Source organism: Xenopus laevis, chromosome 5S (genome assembly GCF_017654675.1).
Source record: "Xenopus laevis strain J_2021 chromosome 5S, Xenopus_laevis_v10.1, whole genome shotgun sequence".
Taxonomy (NCBI): Eukaryota; Metazoa; Chordata; class Amphibia; order Anura; family Pipidae; genus Xenopus; species Xenopus laevis.
In genome coordinates, this window is record NC_054380.1 from 62951790 (window position 1) to 62975993 (window position 24204).

Below are 24204 nucleotides of genomic sequence, written 5' to 3' on the forward strand. Positions count from 1 at the left end.
TGGTGATTTTTAATATTTATTAAAGCAATATTATACTATATTTTGCTTATATCTTCATTATATTACTTGGTGGATGACTGGAGAAAACTTATAAGGTGAAGAAGGAACATTACTACATGCATCAAAAATCCAAGAAATCTTGTGAGTATATACCCGAAAGGGGAAACCTTGAAGAATATCACACTGGTGGATCTTCTGCAATATAGCTCTCCAGGCACCATTTTTAAACACTCTGTGGCTCTAGGGGCTTAATTGCTTATCTTAATTGAGACAATACTACTCTATGTGTGCGCTTCCTTTTGCATTCTATTTCAGATTTCCTGTGTCGTTTTAACCTGGTGTGAACGGTGATATTCAAGGAAGCAGCCCCCCCCTTTTTTGTCAATAGTGCAGTGGCGCGGTATTGGTATAAATTAATTATACCTCTTTCTAGCTAATGTACTTTAGTCTGGTAAACAGGAAATGTTTGTTTTTTTCTGCACATATCCTGCTGGAATTAACCGAATCAAATCTGGAATGTGTACATTTATGTTACATTTTTTATAATATATAATGTAAAAGCCGCAAGGAAGAAATCTTTTAACAAATGTTTCTTCTTATAAATTGAAAAAAAAACCTACAAAATAAAATGAATGTGGTAACGATTACCTTCTGGGGACTAAAATCAGATCATGCGATCATTAATCGGTTTCTGATATAATTTTGTGAAAGGTTCTCGTGTCAAACAAATTGCTTACTTAAAACAGAAGACAATATGGAAATGCAGGCCATGAGGATGCCTTAACCATTTGTTTGTGTAGTAAAGTACAAATATCATGTGTATTTTCAACTGTGCTAATCAATGGAATTATATTGACAGATTGAACCATTCATTCAAAAAGGTAATGAAAACTTGGTCCATCATATTTTACTATATGAATGTGACAGAAATGTCAATGACAGTGTGTTGGATCTTGGCCATGAATGCTACCATCCTAACATGCCGGATGTTTTTCATACATGTGAAACAGTTGTCTTTGCCTGGGCCATTGGTGGAGAGGTAGGTGCCAGGTTATTTATTTTTATTCTTACCAAGCATAATAGTAGGGCAAAGGAACCTAGCCTTTTGTCTCTGTCGCTCCTTGCATAGCGCTGCTTCTCATTTTGATCATAGTTGGCTTATGATGCACTGCATTATTGTAATGATATACATGCCACTGTTGGGACGAAAATTGTAATAATTTTTACTTAAAGGGACAACATAATCCATTATTCAGCATGAGTTTAATGGCTAAGGCTTGTGGTGAACATACTTTATGCTTAAATTGCCAAAACCTATGGTATATTTTTATGAAAATGGTTTATTTAGACAAGACATTGTTCTGGGATAAGGTTTTCCTTTAAGATAATGCTCATATTAAGTACACAGAGGCTCAAACAGGCCTAATAAATAGTGACTGTCTATGGCAGCCCCTCTGGAACTTGCCAGAACAAAGAGATTGTCAGTCTGGGACTGGGTGTAACTGTTTGCATACAACACCTTATATAATTATAGATGCACTCAAGGTAGGTTCGGAGTGTCTCTAATAACATTTATGCATTTGTGTTACAGGGCTTCACGTTCCCACCACACGTTGGTTTATCAATTGGAATGCCAACAGATCCTAAATATGTTCTTATGGAAATACATTATGATAATCCATCACAACAAGAAGGTTCGTAATTTTCACAGGGTATGGTAACAAGTGACTTTTACTTCTCATAAATACAATATAGGGATTATTTCTAAATAGTGAATTATCTGTAATATTCCAGTCATGACCCTGCTAAATCGAAGATTATGTTTTATTCCATAATAAGATCAATCAGTGGCTAAAGCTAGTAGGTTTGTAAATATGCTGAATGACAACTTTTTATTTCAGCTTGTTCAAGAACCTACTAGGAATAACTCTCTTTTGGACCTTTTAATAACTAACAATACTGAACTCATCTCTAACATTTGTGTGGGTGAGCATTTAGGGAATAGTGATCATAACATGGTCTCCTTTGAGATTCTGTTGCAGAAGCAATTCTATAAGGGAGTAACTAAAACACTAAATTTCATGCAAACTTAAGGGCATCTCTGCAACATATTGAGTGGGAAATGCTTTTCACAGGGTTAAACACAGAACAAAAATGGGAAGTCTTTAAAATGCTGCTTAATAAATATACTTGTCAGTATATTCCACTTGTAAGCAAGGAGCATCGTTGCAAAGCAAAACATTTTTTGGTTCAAGCGTTTTTTGGTTCAAGCGTTTGTGTTGAGGTGGGTAAGAAAAGACGTGCTTTTAAGGCTTTCAAGTTAGCTGGTACAGCCAAAACATTTATAAGGTACAAGGAGGCCAATAAATCATGCAAAGAAGCTATAAGGCAAGCTAAAATTGATATAGAAAAGGATATAGCAGCAAGCAGTAAAAAAAAATCCAAAATTATTTTTTAAACATGTTAATAGTAAAAAAAATGAAGCAGGAAGGGGTGGGACCCATACTATCAGAGGGGGGTCAGCTGGTTGATGAAAACAAAATAAAAGCGAAGATTCTGAACTCATATTTTTCATCTGTCTACACAAATGAGGAACCGGTAAGTGAAGGTTTCCTTCTTAATAGTACCAATTCTAGTAATACACCTAATGATGCATCGTTCACACATGAAGAAATTCAAAAGAGACTAGAACAAGTTAAGATTAACAAAGGTCCGGGGCCAGATGGTATTCATCCCAGGGTAATTAGCGAGCTTAGCTCTGTGATTGCCAAACCTCTTTACTTAATTTTTCAGGATTCATTGAGATCTGGCATAGTGCTGAGAGACTGGCGAATTGCTAATGTGGTGCCTCTATTCAAAAAAGGATCCCGTTCTCAGACTCAAAACTATAGGCCAGTTAGTCTGACTTCAGTGGTAGGAAAGCTTTTCGAAGAGTTAATAAAGGATAAGATACTGGACTTCATAGCAAATCATAATACTATGAGTTTGTGCCAGCATGGTTTTATGCGTAATAGATCTTGCCAGACTAACTTAATTTCTTTTTATGAGATGTGATTTACTTAGACTTTGCTAAAGCATTTGATACAATGCCACACAAAAGGTTACTGGTTAAATTAAGGAATGTTGGCCTGGAACATAGTATTTGTGCCTGGATAGAGAACTGGCTAAATGATAGACTACAAAGAGTGGTTGTAAATGGAACATTTTCTAATTGGACCAGTGTTGTTAGTGGAGTACCGCAGGGCTCTGTACTAGGTCCCTTGCTTTTCAACTTGTTTATTAATGACCTGGAGGTGGGCATTGAAAGTACTGTTTCTATTTTTGCAGATGATACTAAATTGTGCAGAACTATAGGTTCCATGCAGGATGCTGCCACTTTGCAGAGTAATTTGTCTAAATTGGAAAACTTGGCAGCAAACTGGAAAATGAGGTTCAATGTTGATAAATGCAAGGTTATGCACTTTGGCAAAAATAATATAAATGCAAGTTATACACTAAATGGCAGTGTGTTGGGAGTTTCCTTAAATGAGAAGGATCTATGGGTCTTTGTAGATAACATGTTGTCTAATTCTGGGCAGTGTCATTCTGTGTCTACTAAAGCAAATAAAGTACTGTCGCATAAAAAAGGGCATTAACTCAAGGGATGAAAACATAATTATGCCTCTTTATAGGTCCCTGGTAAGGCCTCATCTGGAGTATGCAGTGCAGTTTTGGACTCCAGTCCTTAAGAGGGATATAAATGAGCTGGAGAGAGTACAGAGATGTGCAACTAAATTGGTTAGAGGGATGGAAGACTTAAATTATGAGGGTAGACTGTCAAGGTTGGGGTTGTTTTCTCTGGAAAAAAGGTGCTTGTGAGGAGACATGATTACACTTTACAAGTACATTAGAGGACATTATAGACAAATAGCAGGGGACCTTTTTACCCATAAAGTGGATCACCGTACCAGAGGCCACCCCTTTAGACTAGAAGAAAAGAACTTTCATTTGAAGCAACGTAGGGGGTTCTTCACAGTCAGGATAGTGAGGTTGTGGAATACACTGCCAGGAGATGTTGTGATGGCTGATTCAGTTAATGCCTTTAAGAATGGCTTGGATGATTTTTTGGACAGACATAATATCAAAGGCTATTGTGATACTACGCTAAATAGTTAGTATAGGTATGGGTATATAGAATTTAATTAAAAGTAGGGAGGGGTGTGTGTGTGGATGCTGGATTTTCATTTGGAGGGGTTGAACTTGATGGACTTTGTCTTTTTTCAACCCAATTTAACTATGTAACTATGTAACTATGTAAACAAACTTAAGGTGGCCATACACTGAGAGATCCGCTCGTTTGGCGATGTCGCCAAACGAGCGGATCTCTCCCTGATATGCCCACCTTGAGGTGGGCCATATCGTGCTGATCCGATCGTGCTCCCGAGGGCCCAACGATCGGATCCTAACGTATGGGAAACGGGGGTTGGATCGCGGGACCGCATCAACGAACAGATGCGGCCGCGATCCGACGGGATTTTTCGTCCCATCCGATCAAGATCTGGCCGACTTTCGGCCAGATCTCGATCGGTGAAGCCCGTCGGGGGCCCCATACATGGGCCAAAAAGCTGCCGACACGGTCTGTCGGCAGCTTTTATTGGCCCGTGTATGGCCACCTTTAGAGGATATCAGGTCAATACCGAGTTACCAAAAAGTTTAAATAAGTTTGCTTATTTTTCAGGATTAACAGATAATTCTGGCATTCGTCTGTACTACACTCACCATGTAAGAAAATATGATGCTGGTGTTTTAGAGACCGGCATTTGGGTCAGTCTATATCACATGATACCACCAGGTATGGGTCAATTCACCTCAGAAGGACACTGCACTATGGAATGCTTGGAAGAGGTGTGTCAATCCTTTGCCATTTAATACAGTGCAAATAATACATATGATTGTTGTTCATTTTATTATCAGCCAAATTACCATTGCAGTAGAGTAAAGTGTGCTCTAAGGGCGAAACTGTTTACAAAGGACTGAAACATATTTTATTACTTTCCAGCAATACTGAAAATGTTATGCATGTCATAAAAAGTGTAGGAGTTTTTAAACACTGGGCAAGTTTGCACTTTGGCAGTAACCAAAAAAACCAACCAGTGATTAGCTTTCTTGAAGACAATCAAAGGAAACAACTGCCCAGGTACAAATGTGTGTTTCTAAATGACCTCGGTTGCAGTTGTGTTCACCAACGAGAATGTAGTGTGGCATAGTTCCCCAGGCAAATCCCACAAGGGATTCCAGTGTGTAACATGTCTTTGAGGAATGCTGGTATTCCGGGGGCAGACATCTGGTAGTGTGAGTAATACCCATTTGAAACAACTGTGATCCTATGATCCGCCATGAATATATCTACTAAGTGAAGTACTCGCTTTAATTACTTGTCATTTAATTAATCTAAAGTTCCTTTTTTAAATTGCTCTAAGCAAGTTTTTTACAGTGTGCATATTAGTTATAGTTCTATTAGAAGGCTTTTTACCTCAACAATTTTGAGAGGGTCTAGCTGAGAGAGAAGGGGGGAGGAGGAGAGAGAAATAGAAAGAGTGCTACACCTGGATAGCAATAGAAGTTAAAATACACCCTTGTCCATAGTGTTGCAATTCTTGATGTGGTTTAGACAGTGGTACAACCTTGTAATTTATTGTTTTAAACAGTGGCACAACTAGATGTTAATGGGCCCCACAGCAAATTCAATTTGGTAAATTGACCTATTCTACCAAAATATATTGAAATTGCTCCTTAATTATTGCCTTACTGGGCCCTCTACACTCCTGGGCCTGCATCCTCTGTAATTACATACCTAGTTTTAAAATTGTAACCCAATGTATATGTGCAGTTTGCATTTTCATAAACGAAACATTGAGCTTTCAGTCATGAATGTGAGACAGAATCATGATAACATAATCGACAGTAGTAACACTTCAGTATTTTCACATCCACAGGCTCTAAGTGCAGAAAATCCAGAAGGGATTAATGTGTTTGCTGTTCTTCTACATTCACACTTGGCAGGCAAAGCCATCTGGGCCAGACATTACAGAAAAGGAGAAGAACTGAAGCCGCTTGCCTATGACACAGAATTTGATTTCAACTTTCAGGAGTATAAATACTTAGAAGAAGAAAGGACCATTGTACCAGTAGGACTCTAAACTATCTTCTCCTTTTGGGCTAACATAAATCAGGCATGATGCCAGCTAATCTTTCTGCTACAGTTAGCAAGACAAAACAAGAACTATTATTGGTTGTTTCATAGTTACGGGACACTTTTAATTTTGATTATACATTGTATTTCTTTTACTAATTACTGTTACTTTTATCTGTCTTTACTTTAACCCAATCTAACTTACAAATATGTATTAATAGATTCTGCATTCAGATTGTGAGAGTTACTCACCCTGGTGGTCTAGTGGGCCGGCGGGGACGTCCAACGCGCTCTCTGCGGGGACGCCCGCCACGCTGGTCTTTCTCCCCTCAGGCGTCAGTTCCTTAGGGCGCGCGACGCGTCTCTGTGTGATTTAAAGGTGCAGTCATCACGCCAATGCACATTGGTGCAAAATTCAAGCAGTATTTAAGGGCATCCCTGTGTGTTAATCCTTGCCCGTTATAGGATCTTGTTCCTGGTGCTGTTTAGCTGTTTGTTTCTGATTGTGACCCCTGCCCGTTTTTAACTATCCCGACTTCTGGAATCCTGACCCTGCCTGGTAATTGACTCTCCTGTATCCATAACCCCTCTGATTGATCTCCTGGTTTGACCCTTGTCTGCCTGACTCCGTTTGTACTCTGCCTACCCCGACCAAGCCTGATCTGACTATTCTTTCTGTCTACGCCTTGTACCGAGACCTTCTGCCCATAAGACTTTGCATTACCGTTGTGCCCCTGTGCTTGTTCAGAACCCCTCGCTTTGCACCTCTCTTAATAAGACCTGGCAGCATTCGATTAGCCGAGGGCTCCTCCTGAGGTGAAAGGTGGCTGTTAAAGGCGGAAGCAAGAGCCGAGAACAGGGTGCTAAGCATTGGTTCTGAATTTAGGGTGCCAACTGTGACATTATAACGTTCCCCAATGGAAGACGAAGGTCACGCTGCCACTGCTCCTTCTACTACCAAAGCGCTTCTCACTACTCTGCTACAGCGCATGGAGGATCAAGAGCGGAAACAAGACTATTTGATGCAAGGCTTTCATAACCTGACTCACAGACTGGACACTCCGCAACAGACGCCAAGTCCAGTAGTTTCACCTCTAGTTTCACCTCCTGTTGCCGTCCAAGTGGGTTCTCATGCCGTGATAGGTAATGTTCATAAACCCCATGAACCCAAAATTTCTTTCCCCCAAAAATTTAGTGGGGATAGAACCAAATTTTTTGTCTTCCAGGAGGCATGCAAATTACACCTTAGCTTTTTTCCTCAATCCTTCGCTCCTGGAGAGGAAAAAGTGAGGTTTGTAATGACCCTGTTACAGGGTGACCACCAAATTTGGGCTCTAAGATTACCCTCCACTGATCCTGCCCGTTTTTTCCCTTGAAACCTTCTTTAGCAACCTTCTTTGGCGATACTTTACGATGACCCGGATTGTGCATCATCTGCCGATACTGCGATTCGTAAATTACTCCAGGGAAAACGGGATGCTGAGGTGTATTGCACTGAGTTCCACTGGTGGGCTGTAGAAACTGGTTGGAACGACATGGCTCTTCGTAGCCAGTTCCGGATAGGGCTCTCTGATTCTGTCAAAGACAGCCTAGTAAACTACCCTCTATCTACTAATTTGGATGATCTAATGTCTCTTGCCATCCAAGTAGATAGAAGACGGTGAGAAGGGTACTTCCTTTCCTACTGGGTTTATTAATGTTAAGTCATCTACCCCCTCTGTTCCTCTTCCTCAGGAGGAACCCATGCAATTGGGAATTACTCATCTAACTCCTGAGGAAAATGCCCGCAGGCGGACACAGGGTCTATGTATTTACTGTGGGGAAAAGGGTAATTTTCTTAATTAGTGTCCTAAGAGGCCGGGAGACTTCAAAGCCTAAATGGAGAAGGGGAGCTCCATTTGGGTCGAGAAGTTTCCTCTCCCCAATTTTACTCTAGGATCAAGGTACCTGTTAAGTTAACCTGCCCTACGGGCTCTGTTAAGGTTTTCGCCTTTGTGGATTCTGGGGTGGCAGGGAATTTTTTGGATGCTGCCTTCGCAGCAAGGTTTAATATTCCTCTAACTCTTTTAAGTCCTCCCATGAGAATCTTAGCCGTTGGACAAAAAACCTTTGGGGTCAGGTTTGGTAACCAAAAAGACTGCGGTCTTGTCCATGTGCACTAACAACTTGCACTCTGAGGAGTTATCCTTCTATGTTATCGAGGGTTCTTCTTCTTATCCTCTCATTTTAGGTTTACCTTGGTTACGGGTACATAACCCACATATTGATTGGGTAACTGGGAAGATTCTTCACTGGGGTCAAAAATGTAAGGGCTCTTGCAAACATGCTATAATGGTCTTTACTGACCACAAGAATCTGTTATACATCGAGTCTGCCAAATGGTTGAATCCTAGGCAGGCTAGATGGGCTTTATTTTTTACCCGGTTTAATTTCTCTCTCACTTACAGGCCTGGTTCCAAAAACACTAAGGCCGATGCACTCTCTGGGAGTTTTGAGTCAGCAGTATTTAAGGGCATCCTTGTGTGTTAATCCTTGCCCATTATAGGATCTTGTTCCTGGTGCTTCTGTGATTCTGATTATGTGTTGTGACACCTGCCCGTTTTTGACTATTCTGACTTCTGGAATCCTGACTCTCCTGTATCCATAACCCCTCTAATTGATCTCCTGGTTTGACCCTTGCCTGCCTGACTCCATTTGTACTCTGCCTGCCCCGACCCGGGCTAATCTGACTATTCTTTCTGTCTACGCCTTGTACTGCGACCTTCTGCCCATAAGACTTTGCATTACCGTTGTGCTTGTTCAGAACCCCTCGCTTTGCACCTCTATTAATAAGACCTGGCGGCATCTGATTAGCCAAGGGCTCCTCCCGAGGTTGAGGCTGTTAAAGGTCGGAAGCAAGAGCCGAGAACAGGGTGCTGAGCATTGGTTCTGAATTTAGGGTGCCAAACATGACACAGATGCTTTAAGTGCAAAGTTTTTAAGAAGTGCAAATTGATGTGTGTTCCCAGTCAACTATAGTAGAGGAACAGAAAATATAGGGCTAGTGATTGTCTCAGAGGCGGGCCAAACAGGCCGGGCGCCCTAGGCAGCCCAGCCCGCCTGCTCGCCCCTTCCTTTCTCCCGTTCCCGGCACGCAAGCGCAGTAAGCAGGTTCCCGGCGCGCATGCGCAGTAAGCACGTTCCTGGCGCATGCGCAGTAAAGGCGGCCCGGCGCGCATGCGCAGTAAATGCATTCACGTTCGCTTCAGCGTGCGGCGCTTACTGCAAACAGATTTCCAGGTGGGTTCATTCTAGGGGTAGGCAGAAGAAGTAGCTGCCCAGCGCCCCCCAATCATTGTGCCCTAGGCAGCTGCCTCTTCTGCCTACCCCTAGTTCCAGCCCTGTTACCCATGTAGCTGAGCCCCAGCAGTCTAAAATTCAGCTTCAGCCTAAACTAGTAGCAATCCAAAATAGACAAATATTGTAGTTAGACAGTGGCATGTACACTATGCAGACTATATAAAGTACATAATATTTTCAATGCTCTTGTATTTTTTTTCTTCTTAGGGAGACAATATAGTTACTCAGTGTCAATACAACACAAAAGGCCGAACAACAATGACTTGGGTAAGAGACAGACAACATGCACATAATCCAAATTAAGATGCATAATGAGACTATTTGTTTGGGGTTATTTACTTATCCCAGGGTGTTCACTAAAGAAACACTTGTACACTGGGGATAGTTATGCTCTGATTAGTGCTCACTAAAGAAGCATTTGAGCCCTGGGTTGAGCTGAGCTTTGTTTTTAAGCAAAAGGCGTGAGGAGCAAAGTGCAGCTTCAGAAGGTAAAGCTACTCCTGTCCAATGCAGTTGTGCACCCTGAGCTCCCTAACTTCCCTAGGGTCAGGTGGGGGGTGCCTATGTGTCTCCTCCAGGTTTTTGCTTAAAAGGAGTTCAGAGACCCATGGCCTTTCTTCAAATGCCATCAAGTGCACATAAATGTCTCCCTGCAGCCCTTTGCATACTACATGGAAATTTTACATGACCCCTATTATGATTGTTAGGTAAAGTATATGGGGCAAATTCACTAACCTCTGAAAATTCGCCAGCGACAGCTTCAGTCACAGAGCAACACTTTGCCAGGCGTAGATTCGCCAGGACAGCGCTAATTCACTAAAATCCAAAGTTGCGTCCAGGGCGCTGAACACTGGCAAAGTTGCGCTAGTGTTGCTGCACCAAGCGAAACAAAGTTGTGCTACTGTTGCTTAAAGTTCAATGGACGTATATGTTGCAGCAACACTACACAAGCCCGGGAAACCTTAATAAAAGAAAATAGAGTTGTTATATTGCCCTACACATGAGCCCAGTGTATGTGCCATATGTTAGGAAATGTAGGGGGAAGCCGTTACCCCAAAAAAATTCGCTCTTTTGCAGCCTATCACCCTGAAAAAAAGAAAAGACGCTAGGGTTTTTTTGGGACTTAGAACATTTTTCAACAATTTTTTTAGGAACTCCAATCGACTCTATTGCACTTCGCCTGGTCTGAGGTGGCGAAGGTCTGGCTCAAGAGGTAACATTCAGTAAAATCCGCATCTTAGTGAATTTGCGTAGTTATGTCCATTCGCCAGAGTGCAAATTTGCCCGGCGTTAGGGAGTTCCGCAAATCAGTGAAGTTCCGAAATGACGTCACGCTGGCGAATTTTCGCCAGCTTTAGTAAATTTGCCCCTACATGTTTCCATGACTGAATATTAAGTATTTTTTTTAAAAACTATGTACAATTGGAATGCAAAAAAAAATATTCTTCTTACTGCGCACAACATTTCCACTGATAATTTTACAAATGGAGCAAATGGAGCTGTCCTCAACGATCGATAATCAGTCAGTCTTGACATTTATTTATATAGTGAGGAAAATGGTAAACCTACCATAGGTATGTAAGATGCTTCCATTAGTCATCTCCATAATTCAGAAGTTAAATACTTTGAATGTGAGCTCAAAACTAACTTATTTCAATATAACTGTATCTAACAGGGTGGGCTGAGCACCAGAGATGAAATGTGCCTATCTTTCTTGCTTTATTACCCCAAAGTTGACCTTGCCCGATGTGAAAGCATTCCAGAGATTAAACAGCAGCTAGAGTTTATTGGGGTGAAGGAGATATACCTGCCTGTAAAGTGAGTAATTACAGGACTGTGTGGATATTAGAAAATTACAATTGAGACCTTGCAGTGATTATTCAAAATAGTTACTGTTAAATCCGGTTATTTCCTGAGGACTTTTGAGCCTAGCTAGAACAGCATTATTTTTACTATATTTTTGTGAGCTGCTGCCAAGAAAGCTTGTTTATAAAAAGCGAAGTGCTAAAGGAAAGTATCTCTGAAATATAAGGATAAGTGCATGTTGCCTCCACATGTGTCATTTGAAAAAATAACAATTGGACACAGAATGTGTGCAACATAGTCTACAGTGGTTTAACTGACAGTTTTCATTACCATGTGAATGCAAAATCACCAGAAAAGTCAACAAACAAAAAACTTGCAGCAAAAATAATGATGACAAATGATTTCACAAGGTGTGTGTTTTGCAAGTCACTGTTTTTTTAAATTTATTTGGCACATGTAATGAATTGTCATGTTGCTTTACTGCTTTTCTAGAATAGGACTGAATTCACACTTGCCAACATCACCATTATAAAGTTACTATAGGGAAACACTTAATAGTAAACAAACTGCAGGTCAACACCGGTCTTGCTAATATCTTTAGGAACACTTATGTACAGTCAATTCATTAATGGCTTCACCATATCTCCCTGATGTTCACCCAGCCTTAGCATTATGGTTACTACAGGGGATAGTTACACAGTACGCAAAGCATTCCTGCAGCTTGTTGCCCTGAGATGCTTATTACATCAGAGGCCTTTTGTGCCTTATCGTGGTTGCCTAGATATGGCACAAGTTTATAGGAAACTTACTAGCCTTGACCCTGTCCCTTGGTACTAACTGAGTGAAATGCCAATTGGGTGCTGGTTCCTCGGAGACCAAACTGCTTTTTTAGCCATCCTACTCCTAACTAAAGATAGTTTAGCTCCAAAGAACCTACCCTAACAGTTGCTCCCTTAACTAAATTCTACAGGTATCTTAACTTTCCATAATTTGAAGTACCATACCCCAAGTCTTAGCTTTGAAATTGCTTTGAAGTTCTCATGCAAAATCTTTCAGAGAATTGTTGTCTAGAAAAGTAGACTTTTCATTTCCAAATAACGGGGGGTTCCGTGCAATTTAGGGCCAGTGCCAGCCCTGAAAACTTGTGCTGATGAATTTAACCAATATGTACTACAGATTAAAATAATGATTCTGTTTTTATGCCATGATTTTTTAAATTGTTTTAATTTATTTGCACTTGAATTCAGTTCTGACTATAATTTACATCTGTGTGCTTTTTTTACTCTTTTGTCTATAAGTTCTTGGCCATTTATAATCAAGAGCCCAAAGAAGTACAATAACCTCTCATTTACGGAAGCCATGAACACATATCAATGGTCCAGAAAAAAAGGAAACTCCTTCAATCAACGGGCCCTTCAAATTCCAATAAATGTTAGATGTTCTAAACATGAAAGCAATGAATGGATGGTAAGTAACAAAATATTTTTAAAATCATTTCACTTAGCTGAATTTGGACTTGTTTTTCCTGTTAGAAATACATTACAAATACAATTTAAATTTCAAAACATCAGCATATATTGGGTAGGGATGTCGCGGACTGTTCGCCGACGAACTTGTTCGCGCGAACATCGGCTGTTCGCGCTCGCCGAATGTTCGCGAACGTCGCGCGACGTTCGCCATTTTGGGTTCGCCTTACCTGGCGCTTTTTTTTGACCTCTCACCCCAGACCAGCAGATACATGGCAGCCAATCAGGAAGCTCTCCCTCCTGGACCACCCCCACACCCCCTGGACCACTCCCCTTCCATATATAAACTGAAGCCCTGCAGCGTTTTTTCATTCTGCCTGTGTGTGCTTGGAAGAGCTAGTGTAGGGAGAGAGCTGCTAGTGATTTCACTGATTTGAGGGACAGTTGATAGTAAGTTTGCTGGCTAGTAATCTACTTGATACTGCTCTGTATTGGAGGGACAGAAGTCTGCAGGGATTTGAGGTACATTTTAGGGTAGCTTTGCTGGCTAGTAATCTACCTTCTACTGCAGTGCTCTGTATGTAGCTGCCTGCTGTGGGCACTGATCTCTTCTGATCTCATCTGCTGACTGCTGTAATAACCCAATAGTCCTTGTAAGGACTGCTTTTATTTTCTTTTTTGTTGTTTTACTTTGCTACTTTAACAGCCAAGTGCTATTAGTCTAGCTGTGTTGGGGAGTGGGACTGGTGTGCTACTGTGCTGCTCCTAGTAGTTCAGCAGCACCAACCCGAGAATATTTTTTTTTTTTAATATACATATAATTTTTTTTTTTATTTTACTTATCTTACTGTTCTTTAAGGTGTCCAGTGCTGTTTGCTGTTCTTCATAGTAGTGCACCAATAGTAGTGCACTTGCAGGCATTATTTGCCCAGTGGCCATCTAGCTGTGTGAGCTTGTTCACATTCTGTCTAAATATCAATAATAATACCGTCTCCAGAAACACCACCTGAGTGACGTTTTTCAAGCAGCAATAATATATTTCGTATCCACCACTGCTGTAGTGTATACGTTGACCTTGTAGACATTATTTGCCCAGTGTGTTCTTCTTTTTCAAACCACTGCCACTTAGCTGTGTGAGCTTGTTCACATTCTGTCTTTTTCAAACCACTGCCACTTAGCTGTGTGAGCTTGTTCACATTCTGTCTAAATATCAATAATAATACCGTCTCCAGAAACACCACCTGAGTGACGTTTTTCAAGCAGCAATAATATATTCCGTATCCACCACTGCTGTAGTGTATACGTTGACCTTGTAGGCATTATTTGCCCAGTGTGTTCTTCTTTTTCAAACCACTGCCACTTAGCTGTGTGAGCTTGTTCACATTCTGTCTAAATATCAATAATAATACCGTCTCCAGAAACACCACCTGAGTGACGTTTTTCAAGCAGCAATAATATATTCCGTATCCACCACTGCTGTAGTGTATACGTTGACCTTGTAGGCATTATTTGCCCAGTGTGTTCTTCTTTTTCAAACCACTGCCACTTCGCTGTGTGAGCTTGTTCACATTCTGTCTAAATATCAATAATAATACCGTCTCCAGAAACACCACCTGAGTGACGTTTTTCAAGCAGCAATAATATATTCCGTATCCACCACTGCTGTAGTGTATACGTTGACCTTGTAGGCATTATTTGCCCAGTGTGTTCTTCTTTTTCAAACCACTGCCACTTAGCTGTGTGAGCTTGTTCACATTCTGTCTAAATATCAATAATAATACCGTCTCCAGAAACACCACCTGAGTGACGTTTTTCAAGCAGCAATAATATATTCCGTATCCACCACTGCTGTAGTGTATACGTTGACCTTGTAGGCATTATTTGCCCAGTGTGTTCTTCTTTTTCAAACCACTGCCACTTAGCTGTGTGAGCTTGTTCACATTCTGTCTAAATATCAATAATAATACCGTCTCCAGAAACACCACCTGAGTGACGTTTTTCAAGCAGCAATAATATATTCCGTATCCACCACTGCTGTAGTGTATACGTTAACCTTGTAGGCATTATTTGCCCAGTGTGTTCTTCATTTTCAAACCACTGCCACTTAGCTGTGTGAGCTTGTTCACATTCTGTCTAAATATCAATAATAATACCGTCTCCAGAAACACCACCTGAGTGACGTTTTTCAAGCAGCAATAATATATTCCGTATCCACCACTGCTGTAGTGTATACGTTGACCTTGTAGGCATTATTTGCCCAGTGTGTTCTTCTTTTTCAAACCACTGCCACTTAGCTGTGTGAGCTTGTTCACATTCTGTCTAAATATCAATAATAATACCGTCTCCAGAAACACCACCTGAGTGACGTTTTTCAAGCAGCAATAATATATTCCGTATCCACCACTGCTGTAGTGTATACGTTGACCTTGTAGGCATTATTTGCCCAGTGTGTTCTTCATTTTCAAACCACTGCCACTTAGCTGTGTGAGCTTGTTCACATTCTGTCTAAATATCAATAATAATACCGTCTCCAGAAACACCACCTGAGTGACGTTTTTCAAGCAGCAATAATATATTCCGTATCCACCACTGCTGTAGTGTATACGTTGATCTTGTAGGCATTATTTGCCCAGTGTGTTCTTCATTTTCAAACCACTGCCATCTAGCTGTGTGAGCTTGTTCACATTCTGTCTAAATATCAATAATAATACCGTCTCCAGAAACACCACCTGAGTTGTTGTTGTTTTTGTTTTAAAAATAATGCCAGGCAAAGGCAGGCCGCCACGCAGAGGCACTAGGGGCCGTGCTGCTATGCTATCCTGTGGCCCTAGGAAATTGCTCAGTTTTAAAAAGGCAATGCCCCTGAACTCCCAAAATGCTGAAGAGGTAGTTGACTCGCTTACACAGCACACCCCATCCTCTACCGTTTCTAACTTTACCACAACATCCTCATCCTCCACTGCTATGGGCACCCCACGTAACACTTCCTCCACCACCGGCGCCCCTTCTTCACTGGAGTCAGAGGAGTTATTTTCACATGAGTTTCTTGAACTGAGTGATGCGCAACCATTATTGGCAGAAGAAGATGAAGGAGATGAGGACGTTACACCAGATTTAATTCTGGCAGAGAACACAACAGAGATGGACATAATGAGTGATGACGAGGAGGTCCCCGCTGCTGCTTCCTTCTGTGAGCTGTTATAAGAAATTGATGCATCTGAGGAGAATGATGATGAGGAGATTGATGTTTTGTGGGTGCCCAGTAGAAGAGAGCAAGAGGAGGATAGTTCAGATGGAGAGACGGAGAGTCAGAGAGGCAGGAGGAGAATAAGACTTAGAAGAAGCAGGGAGGACAGCTCGCAGGGAACAGTAGGGCAACAACATGTATCGGCACCTGTGGTCAGCCGGCCAACGCACCCGCCATTGCCACCAACGCCGCCGACTTCTACTTTTACCGCCAGATTGCCAGCCTCAAAAAGGTCAGCAGTGTGGGATTTTTTTAATGTGTGTGCCTCTGACAAAAGCGTTGTAATTTGCAATGAGTGCAGTCAGAAACTGAGTCTTGGGAAGCCCAACAGCCACATAGGTACAACTTCTATGCGAAGGCACATGAACGGCAAGCACAAAGCACTTTGGGAGCAACACCTCAAAGGCAACAGGCAAACTAAAAGCCACCCTCCTTCTGGTCCAGCATCTTACTGCTCTACCTCTGCTGTCCTTGACCCGTCTGAACCACCCTCCACTCCGCCTTCCACCTTGACCACCAGTTCCCATTCCCAGTCATCTGCCCCCAGCCAAGTTTCTGTGAGGGCCATGTTTGAGCGTAAGAAGCCAATGTCTGCGAGTCACCCCCTTGCCCGGCGTCTGACAGCTGGCTTGTCCGCACTCTTAGCCCGCCAGCTTTTACCATACCAGCTGGTGGACTCTGAGGCCTTCCGCAAATTTGTAGCAATTGGGACACCGCAGTGGAAGGTACCCAGCCGCAATTTTTTTTCAAAAAAGGGAATACCACACCTGTACCACCATGTGCAGAGCCAAGTCACCGCATCTCTGTCACTTAGTGTTGGGCCAAAGGTCCATATGACTACTGATGCATGGTCCTCCAAGCATGGTCAGGGCAGGTATGTCACCTACACTGCCCACTGGGTGAACTTGGTCATGGCTGGGAAGCAGGAAATGTGTGGCTCAACAACGACAGTGGAGTTTGTGTCACCGCCACGGATTGCACGCGGTTCTGCCACCACCTCTACTCCTCCTTCGCTCTCTACCTCGTCTTCTTCCTCTTCTTCGTCCTCTGCTGCTGGGTCCTCCTCCTCCACACCTGTGCACCCCCAGCTCCCCCTAGGCTATTCGACGTGCCAGGTACGCCGTTGTCATGCTGTCTTGGGGATGACGTGCCTGGAAAGCAAAAACCATACCGGATCTGTACTCCTGTCATCTCTGCAGTCACAGGCCGATCGGTGGCTGACCCCACACCAACTGAAGATCGGAAAAGTGGTGTGTGACAATGGAAGCAATCTGTTGGCAGCACTGAGACTGGGCAATTTAACACATGTGCCCTGCATGGCACATGTTCTGAATTTAATAGTACAACGTTTTGTCTCAAAGTACCCAGGATTCCAGGACGTTCTCAGGCAGTCCAGGAAGGTGTCGGCCCATTTCAGACGTTCCTATACAGCCATGGCACGCCTTGCTGACATTCAGCAGCGGTACAACATGCCAGTCAGGCGTTTGATTTGCGACAGCCAGACTCGCTGGAATTCAACGCTCCTCATGTTGGAACGTCTGCTGCAACAACAAAGAGCCGTCAACGAATACCTGTTTGAACTGGGTGGTAGGACCTGGATCTGCAGAGCTGGGGATTTTTTTCCCCCGTTACTGGGTGCTTATGCGCGATGCCTGCAGGCTCATGCGCCCTTTTGAAGAGGTTACAAATATGGTCAGTCGCACCGAAGGCACCATCAGCGACCTAATACCCTTTGCTTTCTTCCTGGAGCGTGCCGTGCGACGAGTGACAGATGAGGCTGTAGACCAGCGTGACGAGGAGCAGGAAGCGCACGATTTCTGGTCGGAATCACCAGAACGAACCCAGGCACCTGCTGCAACGCAGGGAGAGGTGTCAGAAGTGGAGTCAGAGGAGGAAGGTGGCTTTGTGGAGGAGGAGGACCAACAGGAGCAGGCTTCCCAGGGGGCTAGTGGTGACCTTTTGGGGACCCCTGGTCTTGTACGTGGCTGGGGGGAGGAGACCGTGGATGATGCAGTCCTTGATAACGAGGAAGCGGAGATGGATACCTCTGCATCCAACCTTGTGAGAATGGGGTCTTTCATGCTGTCATGCCTGTTGAAGGACCCCCGTATCAAGAGGCTTAAGGAGAAGGACCTGTACTGGGTCGCGACTCTACTAGACCCTCGGTACAAGCATAAAGTGGCAGAAATGTTACCAACATACCACAAGTCTGAAAGGATGCTGCATTTACAAACCAGCCTGCAAAACATGTTGTACAATGCTTTTAAGGGTGATGTCACTTCAGGAACTCATCAACATTCCAGGGGCAGAGGTGCCAGTAATCCTGCCACGAGCGCACCTGCAAGGACAAAGCACTTTGGCCACTCTGTAACATCAGACATGCAAATGTTTTTTTGTCCAAGGCAGCGGCAGAACCCTTCTGGATCCACCCTCAAAGAACGCCTCGACCGGCAGGTAGCGGACTACCTGGCATTAACTGCAGATATCGACACTCTGAGGAGCGATGAACCCCTGGACTACTGGGTGCGCAGGCTTGATCTGTGGCCAGAGCTGTCACAATTTGCCATGAACCTCTTGTCTTGCCCCGCCTCAAGTGTCCTCTCAGAAAGGACCTTCAGTGCAGCAGGAGGGATTGTAACTGAGAAGAGAACTCGCCTAGGTCACAAAAGTGTGGATTACCTGACCTTTATTAAAATGAATGAGGGGTGGATCTCGGAGGGTTACTGCACGCCGGAAGACTTGTTCTGAGTTTCTGATTCTGACTCCCCATGCAGCTGTCCTTCTCTGCACGCCTCATGACTCCACATACAGCTGTCCTTTAGCGTCCTCCTCCCTCCACCACCATTACAAACTAGGGTGCAAACCCTACTGGTTTAATTTGAATCCAGGTAAATCCTGAGTTTTTCTGGCCTCTGTGCTTCAGTGGCTGCGACCAAAAAAAACTGAATATTTTCAGCATTTATATGGCATATTTTTTCTGGCCTCTGTGCTTCAGTGGCTGTGACAAAAAAAATGAATATTTTCAGCATTTATATGGCATATTGTTTCGGCCTCTGTGCTTCAGTGGCTGTGACAAAAAAATGAATATTTTCAGCATTTATATGGCATATTTTTTCTGGCCTCTGTGCTTCAGTGGCTGCGACCAAAAAAAACAGAATATTTTCAGCATTTATATGGCATATTTTTCCTGGCCTCTGTGCTTCAGTGGCTGCGACAAAAATAAATGAATATTTTCAGCATTTATATGGCATATTTTTTCTGGCCTCTGTGCTTCAGTGGCTGTGACAAAAAAATGAATATTTTCAGCATTTATATGGCATATTTTTTCTGGCCTCTGTGCTTCAGTGGCTGCGACCAAAAAAAACAGAATATTTTCAGCATTTATATGGCATATTTTTCCTGGCCTCTGTGCTTCAGTGGCTGCGACCAAAAAAATTTAATATTTTCAGCATTTATATGGCATATTTTTTCTGGCCTCTGTGCTTCAGTGGCTGCGACAAAAATAAATGAATATTTTCAGCATTTATAAGGCATATTTTTTTCTGGCCTCTGTGCTTCAGTGGCTGCGACCAAAAAAACCAGAATATTTTCAGCATTTATATGGCATATTTTTTCTGGCCTCTGTGCTTCAGTGGCTGTGACAAAAAAATGAATATTTTCAGCATTTATATGGCATATTTTTTCTGGCCTCTGTGCTTCAGTGGCTGCGACAAAAAAATGAATATTTTCAGCATTTATATGGCATATTGTTTCGGCCTCTGTGCTTCAGTGGCTGCGACCAAAAAAATTGAATATTTTCAGCATTTATATGGCATATTTTTTCTGGCCTCTGTGCTTCAGTGTCTGCGACAAAAAATTTTTATATTGTTAGCATTTATATGGCATATTTTTCCTGGCCTCTGTGCTTCAGTGGCTGCGACAAAAAAAAAATTTATATTGTTTGCATTTATATGGCATATTTTTTCTGGCCTCTGTGCTGCAGTGGCTGCGACAAAAAAAATTAATATTGTTTGCATTTATATGGCATATTTTTTCTGGCCTCTGTGCTGCAGTGGCTGCCACAACAAAAAAATAATATTTTCAGCATTTATATGGCATATTGTTTCTGGACTTCTGGTTCAGTGGCTGCGACAAAAAAAACATAATTTTTCAGGAAAGTACACATGCCTAATTTTTCAGGGTTCTGCAACAGTGGCAAAATCGCATCTTTTATGGTCACCGCAGGTGATCAATAAAGTAGACCAAAACTGGGCCCACACTTCAGAATCAGTGTTTTTTGGTTCACTTCACTGTACATTGAATTACCTCTGCCTGACCGTGCACGTGCGCACAAGCACGGTGACTGCTAAACACACCACTACAGAAATATTGCCACCAACAGGACGAACATCCTGGAGGTGACAAGCCACTAGTAATTAAAAACTATTATTTGCTCACTTGACGGTATCATTCATTAAAGCTCTTTGCGTCTTTTAGCGTTGCAGTAAGCACCGCGTTTCGTCTTTGCGTGTGAACAGGCTGTAACTTTTACACGACTTGATTGGCATGTAGACGCCGTACGTTTTAAAGCATTTTATTACACAGGTTTAGAAATGTAGTGTGATTTCTGCCCTTTACAGCACAAAACGCAGCGCTGTGTCAACAATGGATTTTTCAGATACATTTTTGCCCTTGATCCCCCTCTGGTATGCCACTGTCCAGGTCGTTGCACCCTTTAAACAACTTTAAAATCATTTTTCTGGCCAGAAATGTCTTTTCTAGCTTTTAAAATTCGCCTTCCCATTGAAGTCTATGGGGTTCGCGACGTTCGCGAACCATTCGCATTTTTTACGCAAGTTCGCGAACTTTTTTTCCGACGTTCGCTACATCCCTAATATTGGGTACATTTGTGATTGAACTAAAGTTTTCACAAATATTAACAGTAGTTCCCTCTCAAAATTATTCACAAATCACCCACATTGTTGAAATAATTGCAATACTCCTCTTTTTTGGGAGGTTTGAAGGGTATAATAGTTTAGTATTGCCAGTGAAATCTGATGATTTCCAGTTTAAACATTTATCAATCTGCCCATAAATTAAGTCTTCAAGCCTCAATTATACATTTCCACATTTTAAGTTTGCCCACATTTTACACATTTTTTTGTGACCCCGCCAATTTATAATGCATTTCAATGGGTGCTTTTCCCCAGATTGTACACCATGTTTTCCTGCTGTTTGCATTAAAATTCTGGCCTGGTGTTTACTGTACAGGATTTTAATCCATCGATCAAACGAAATTCCTTCGATCCCAAATTGGTAGGAAAGCCTATGGGGACCTTCCCCATAGGCTAACATCGATGTTCAGTAGGTTTTAGTTGGCAAAATAGGGGGTCGAAGTTTTTTTTAAAGAGACAGTACTTCGACTATTGAATGGTCGAATAGTCAAACGATTTTTAGTTAGAATCGTTCGATTCGTAGATGAAGTCGTAGTCGAAGGTTGAAGTAGCCAATTCGATGGTCGAAGTAGCCAAAAAACCTTTCAAAATTCTAAGTATTTTTTATTCTATTCATTCACTCGAGCTAAGTAAATGTGCCCCCAAGAGTAAGAAAATGTCCTTTATCAAATGGAGCTTCTCCAAAGTCATATCTAACAGGAGCAAGATGACTTGCATACCATATGCGTCCTTCAGACGTGTTTCATTCAAGTGGTGTAGTAAATTGAGATTGTCCTTGTTTCAGTATTCCTGGTTTCTTAATTCTGACTAAAGATCCAGGCTGAAAGTGTACTTCTCTGGGACCCGGTTTTCTGTCAGTATAAGCCTTGCATTTGGCTTGTTGACATTTCACAATGTCAGCAGTAGATGATTTTGTAGGCACAGTATTTTGTGGAAGTTTGATGTCTGTAACATAGAGATGATTGGGTTATTGTTGTAAATACTTTCCAAGATTTCCCAGTAAGATTTGCTGTCTGTAGTGCTTCTTTCAGACTTCTGTTGAATCTCTCAATTTCTCCATTTGCTTGTGGGTAATACACTGAAGATTTCCTGTGCACAGTATTTCTCTCTCTCAGAAAGAATTCAAACTCAGATAAGACAAACTGTAGGTCGCTGTCTGATATTAACTCCTTCTCTGCGGAATTACCTTCTCTGCGGAAGACTGTAGACAGAAATGTTATTATTGTAGCTGATGTTATATGAGAAACAAATGCAATTTCAGGCCATTTTCTGTAATAGTCTATCAAGGTTATAGCAAATATACAGTCTATAGGAGCATCTGTAAAAGGACCGACAATATCAATAGCACGTTTTTCCCATGCTGAATCAGGGAATGGTACTGGCTGAAGTGGTGGTGTATGTATGGTAGTTGTTTTATCATAGGGGCAATCTCCTCCATTGCTGGCATACTGGTTTTACTTCTGGTCTCAACTTAACTTTGTGTACAAAGTTCTTTGAAAAGCCCAGTGAAGTGTTGCTTTGTGGTGAAATTTTAAACACAGCCTGTGTGGCAAGCACTGGTGCTGTATAATGAGACCATCAACTAATTGTAGGTTTAATGCAGCAAAGAGATCCCTTCCAAGTATAGCCGTACCCTTATTCCATATGTAAAAGTCATATTTTGCAGTATTTGATTCAAATTGTACAGTCACTGGCAAGCAATCAAGCACAGGGATTGGATCCTTTAAGTAACTGACCAGTTTCAGGGCAGGTGCAACAAGCGGATTTTTTGCAAAGTATTTCAAGAAAATATCCTTTGGTAGAATAGAAACAGCAGAACCCCTATCAAGCATCAGGTTAATGGAGTGTCCCTTGTCAGCAGAAGCAGTATTGACAGTGCATATGAACTTGTGTCAGCTTTATAAGTTTCATAAGTCTCATCAGGTAATGGTAATGTATAGAATATACAAAGTCCCTCTGCTCCCAGGCAGTGAATAAGTAAAGCACGCTTTCTAGCAGCACAAATCTCCCCTTGGTCAGCAGCAGTAATTTTCAAACATATGTAGCCAAGCAGTATGGTAGGCTCACCAGGGGTTGGAAGAAAAGGTGCAGACTGCTGCAGAGGTAGAAGAGACATCTTGTCGCCAATTTGTTATGTTTTGGTAGCCGAGGATGAGTAGAGTATAACAGTGCTTTATTATCAGGTTCATGCAGCCATTACACAACAGTACAACTCTAACACCACAAGCTGTATAGAAAGTATGCACAGTATATCTCTTGAGCACAATGACATCTACAGGACATTTGTATAAACACCACAACCAGGGCCCCCCATGAAAGTGAAAAAACAAACATTGGTGGCCAGGTTCCCTCATAAAAGTTTAAAAAAAACAAACATTGGTGGCCAGGGGTTGTAAAAAAAAGAAAAAAAGGCCATTGGTGTTCAGTGGCTTTTAGCTCCATTCAACAGCTGTGGATCCATTTTCAGCTCCTTTTGTAGCTTTCAATGACTTAAGTGGGTCCGGCTAATCTGGGAAGTACAGCACTACTGGGCCCCCCTTTAAATTAACTATAACACTCTTCAATTTTCCTTAGTAAGAACACATAATAGGGGGGCAAATAGACATCTTTTAAATATTGTTACCTAATATAAATATCAAAAAAAAACTAGATGGTGTCGTTTCTGAAGAAACCACAAGATGTTGGCTTTGAAACGCAAGAGGTGTTGGGGCCAGTCGCCCCTGGTGCATAGAGAGTACACAAAGTTGGTAGAATCTGGTTTAAAACGGTGAAAATTGAAGCAGATCAAATTGTACCATTAAAATCAATCCAAAAACCTGATTGGCTGTTTTTGGCTCCACCCACTTTTAAAATTTGAATCCCAGTCCCCCTGTGACCGACTGTGCCAAGTTTGATGTCCCTGCCATTAACTGCGAAAAAATGGCAGCAACTTATATATTGACATTGATTAGGAATAGGTAACATTTGATTTTGACCACAGTCACCCAGTGAGTAATTGTGCTGAGTTTGGGACACTTGGCATGGACGCCGTAATAATAGCAGCAATTTGTCGTTTTTCATTAAGGTCAATGGCTGAAATCCGATTGGCTGTTGTTGCCCCGCCCCCTTTTTTTCCTAATTCTGAACCAGAGTCACCAAGTGACTAACACTTTAAGGTTTCGGAATCATGACATTTAACATGTAAAACTGGCAGCAATTTTATGTTTTTCTATTGAAAATCAATGAATGACATTTGATTGG

The 24204-nt window shown here is 42.1% G+C and overlaps 1 protein-coding gene across 2 annotated transcripts in view; it reads left to right on the forward strand.

The window, feature by feature from the left end:
- The first annotated feature begins 392 nt into the window (after window positions 1–392).
- Window positions 393–24204, forward strand: part of moxd1.S (monooxygenase, DBH-like 1 S homeolog) — a 37829-nt gene continuing 14017 nt past the window's right edge. Inside the window, exons 1-7 of one of the 2 annotated variants that reach the window (XM_018241460.2) lie at window positions 393–1039; window positions 1592–1694; window positions 4718–4884; window positions 5976–6167; window positions 9719–9778; window positions 11187–11329; window positions 12616–12784. In XM_018241460.2, coding sequence (XP_018096949.1) covers window positions 980–1039; window positions 1592–1694; window positions 4718–4884; window positions 5976–6167; window positions 9719–9778; window positions 11187–11329; window positions 12616–12784 — 894 coding nt within the window. In that variant the 5' untranslated portion in view covers window positions 393–979. The remainder of the gene's footprint in view (window positions 1040–1591; window positions 1695–4717; window positions 4885–5975; window positions 6168–9718; window positions 9779–11186; window positions 11330–12615; window positions 12785–24204) is intronic. The other variant, XM_041564622.1, reaches the window with a different exon arrangement.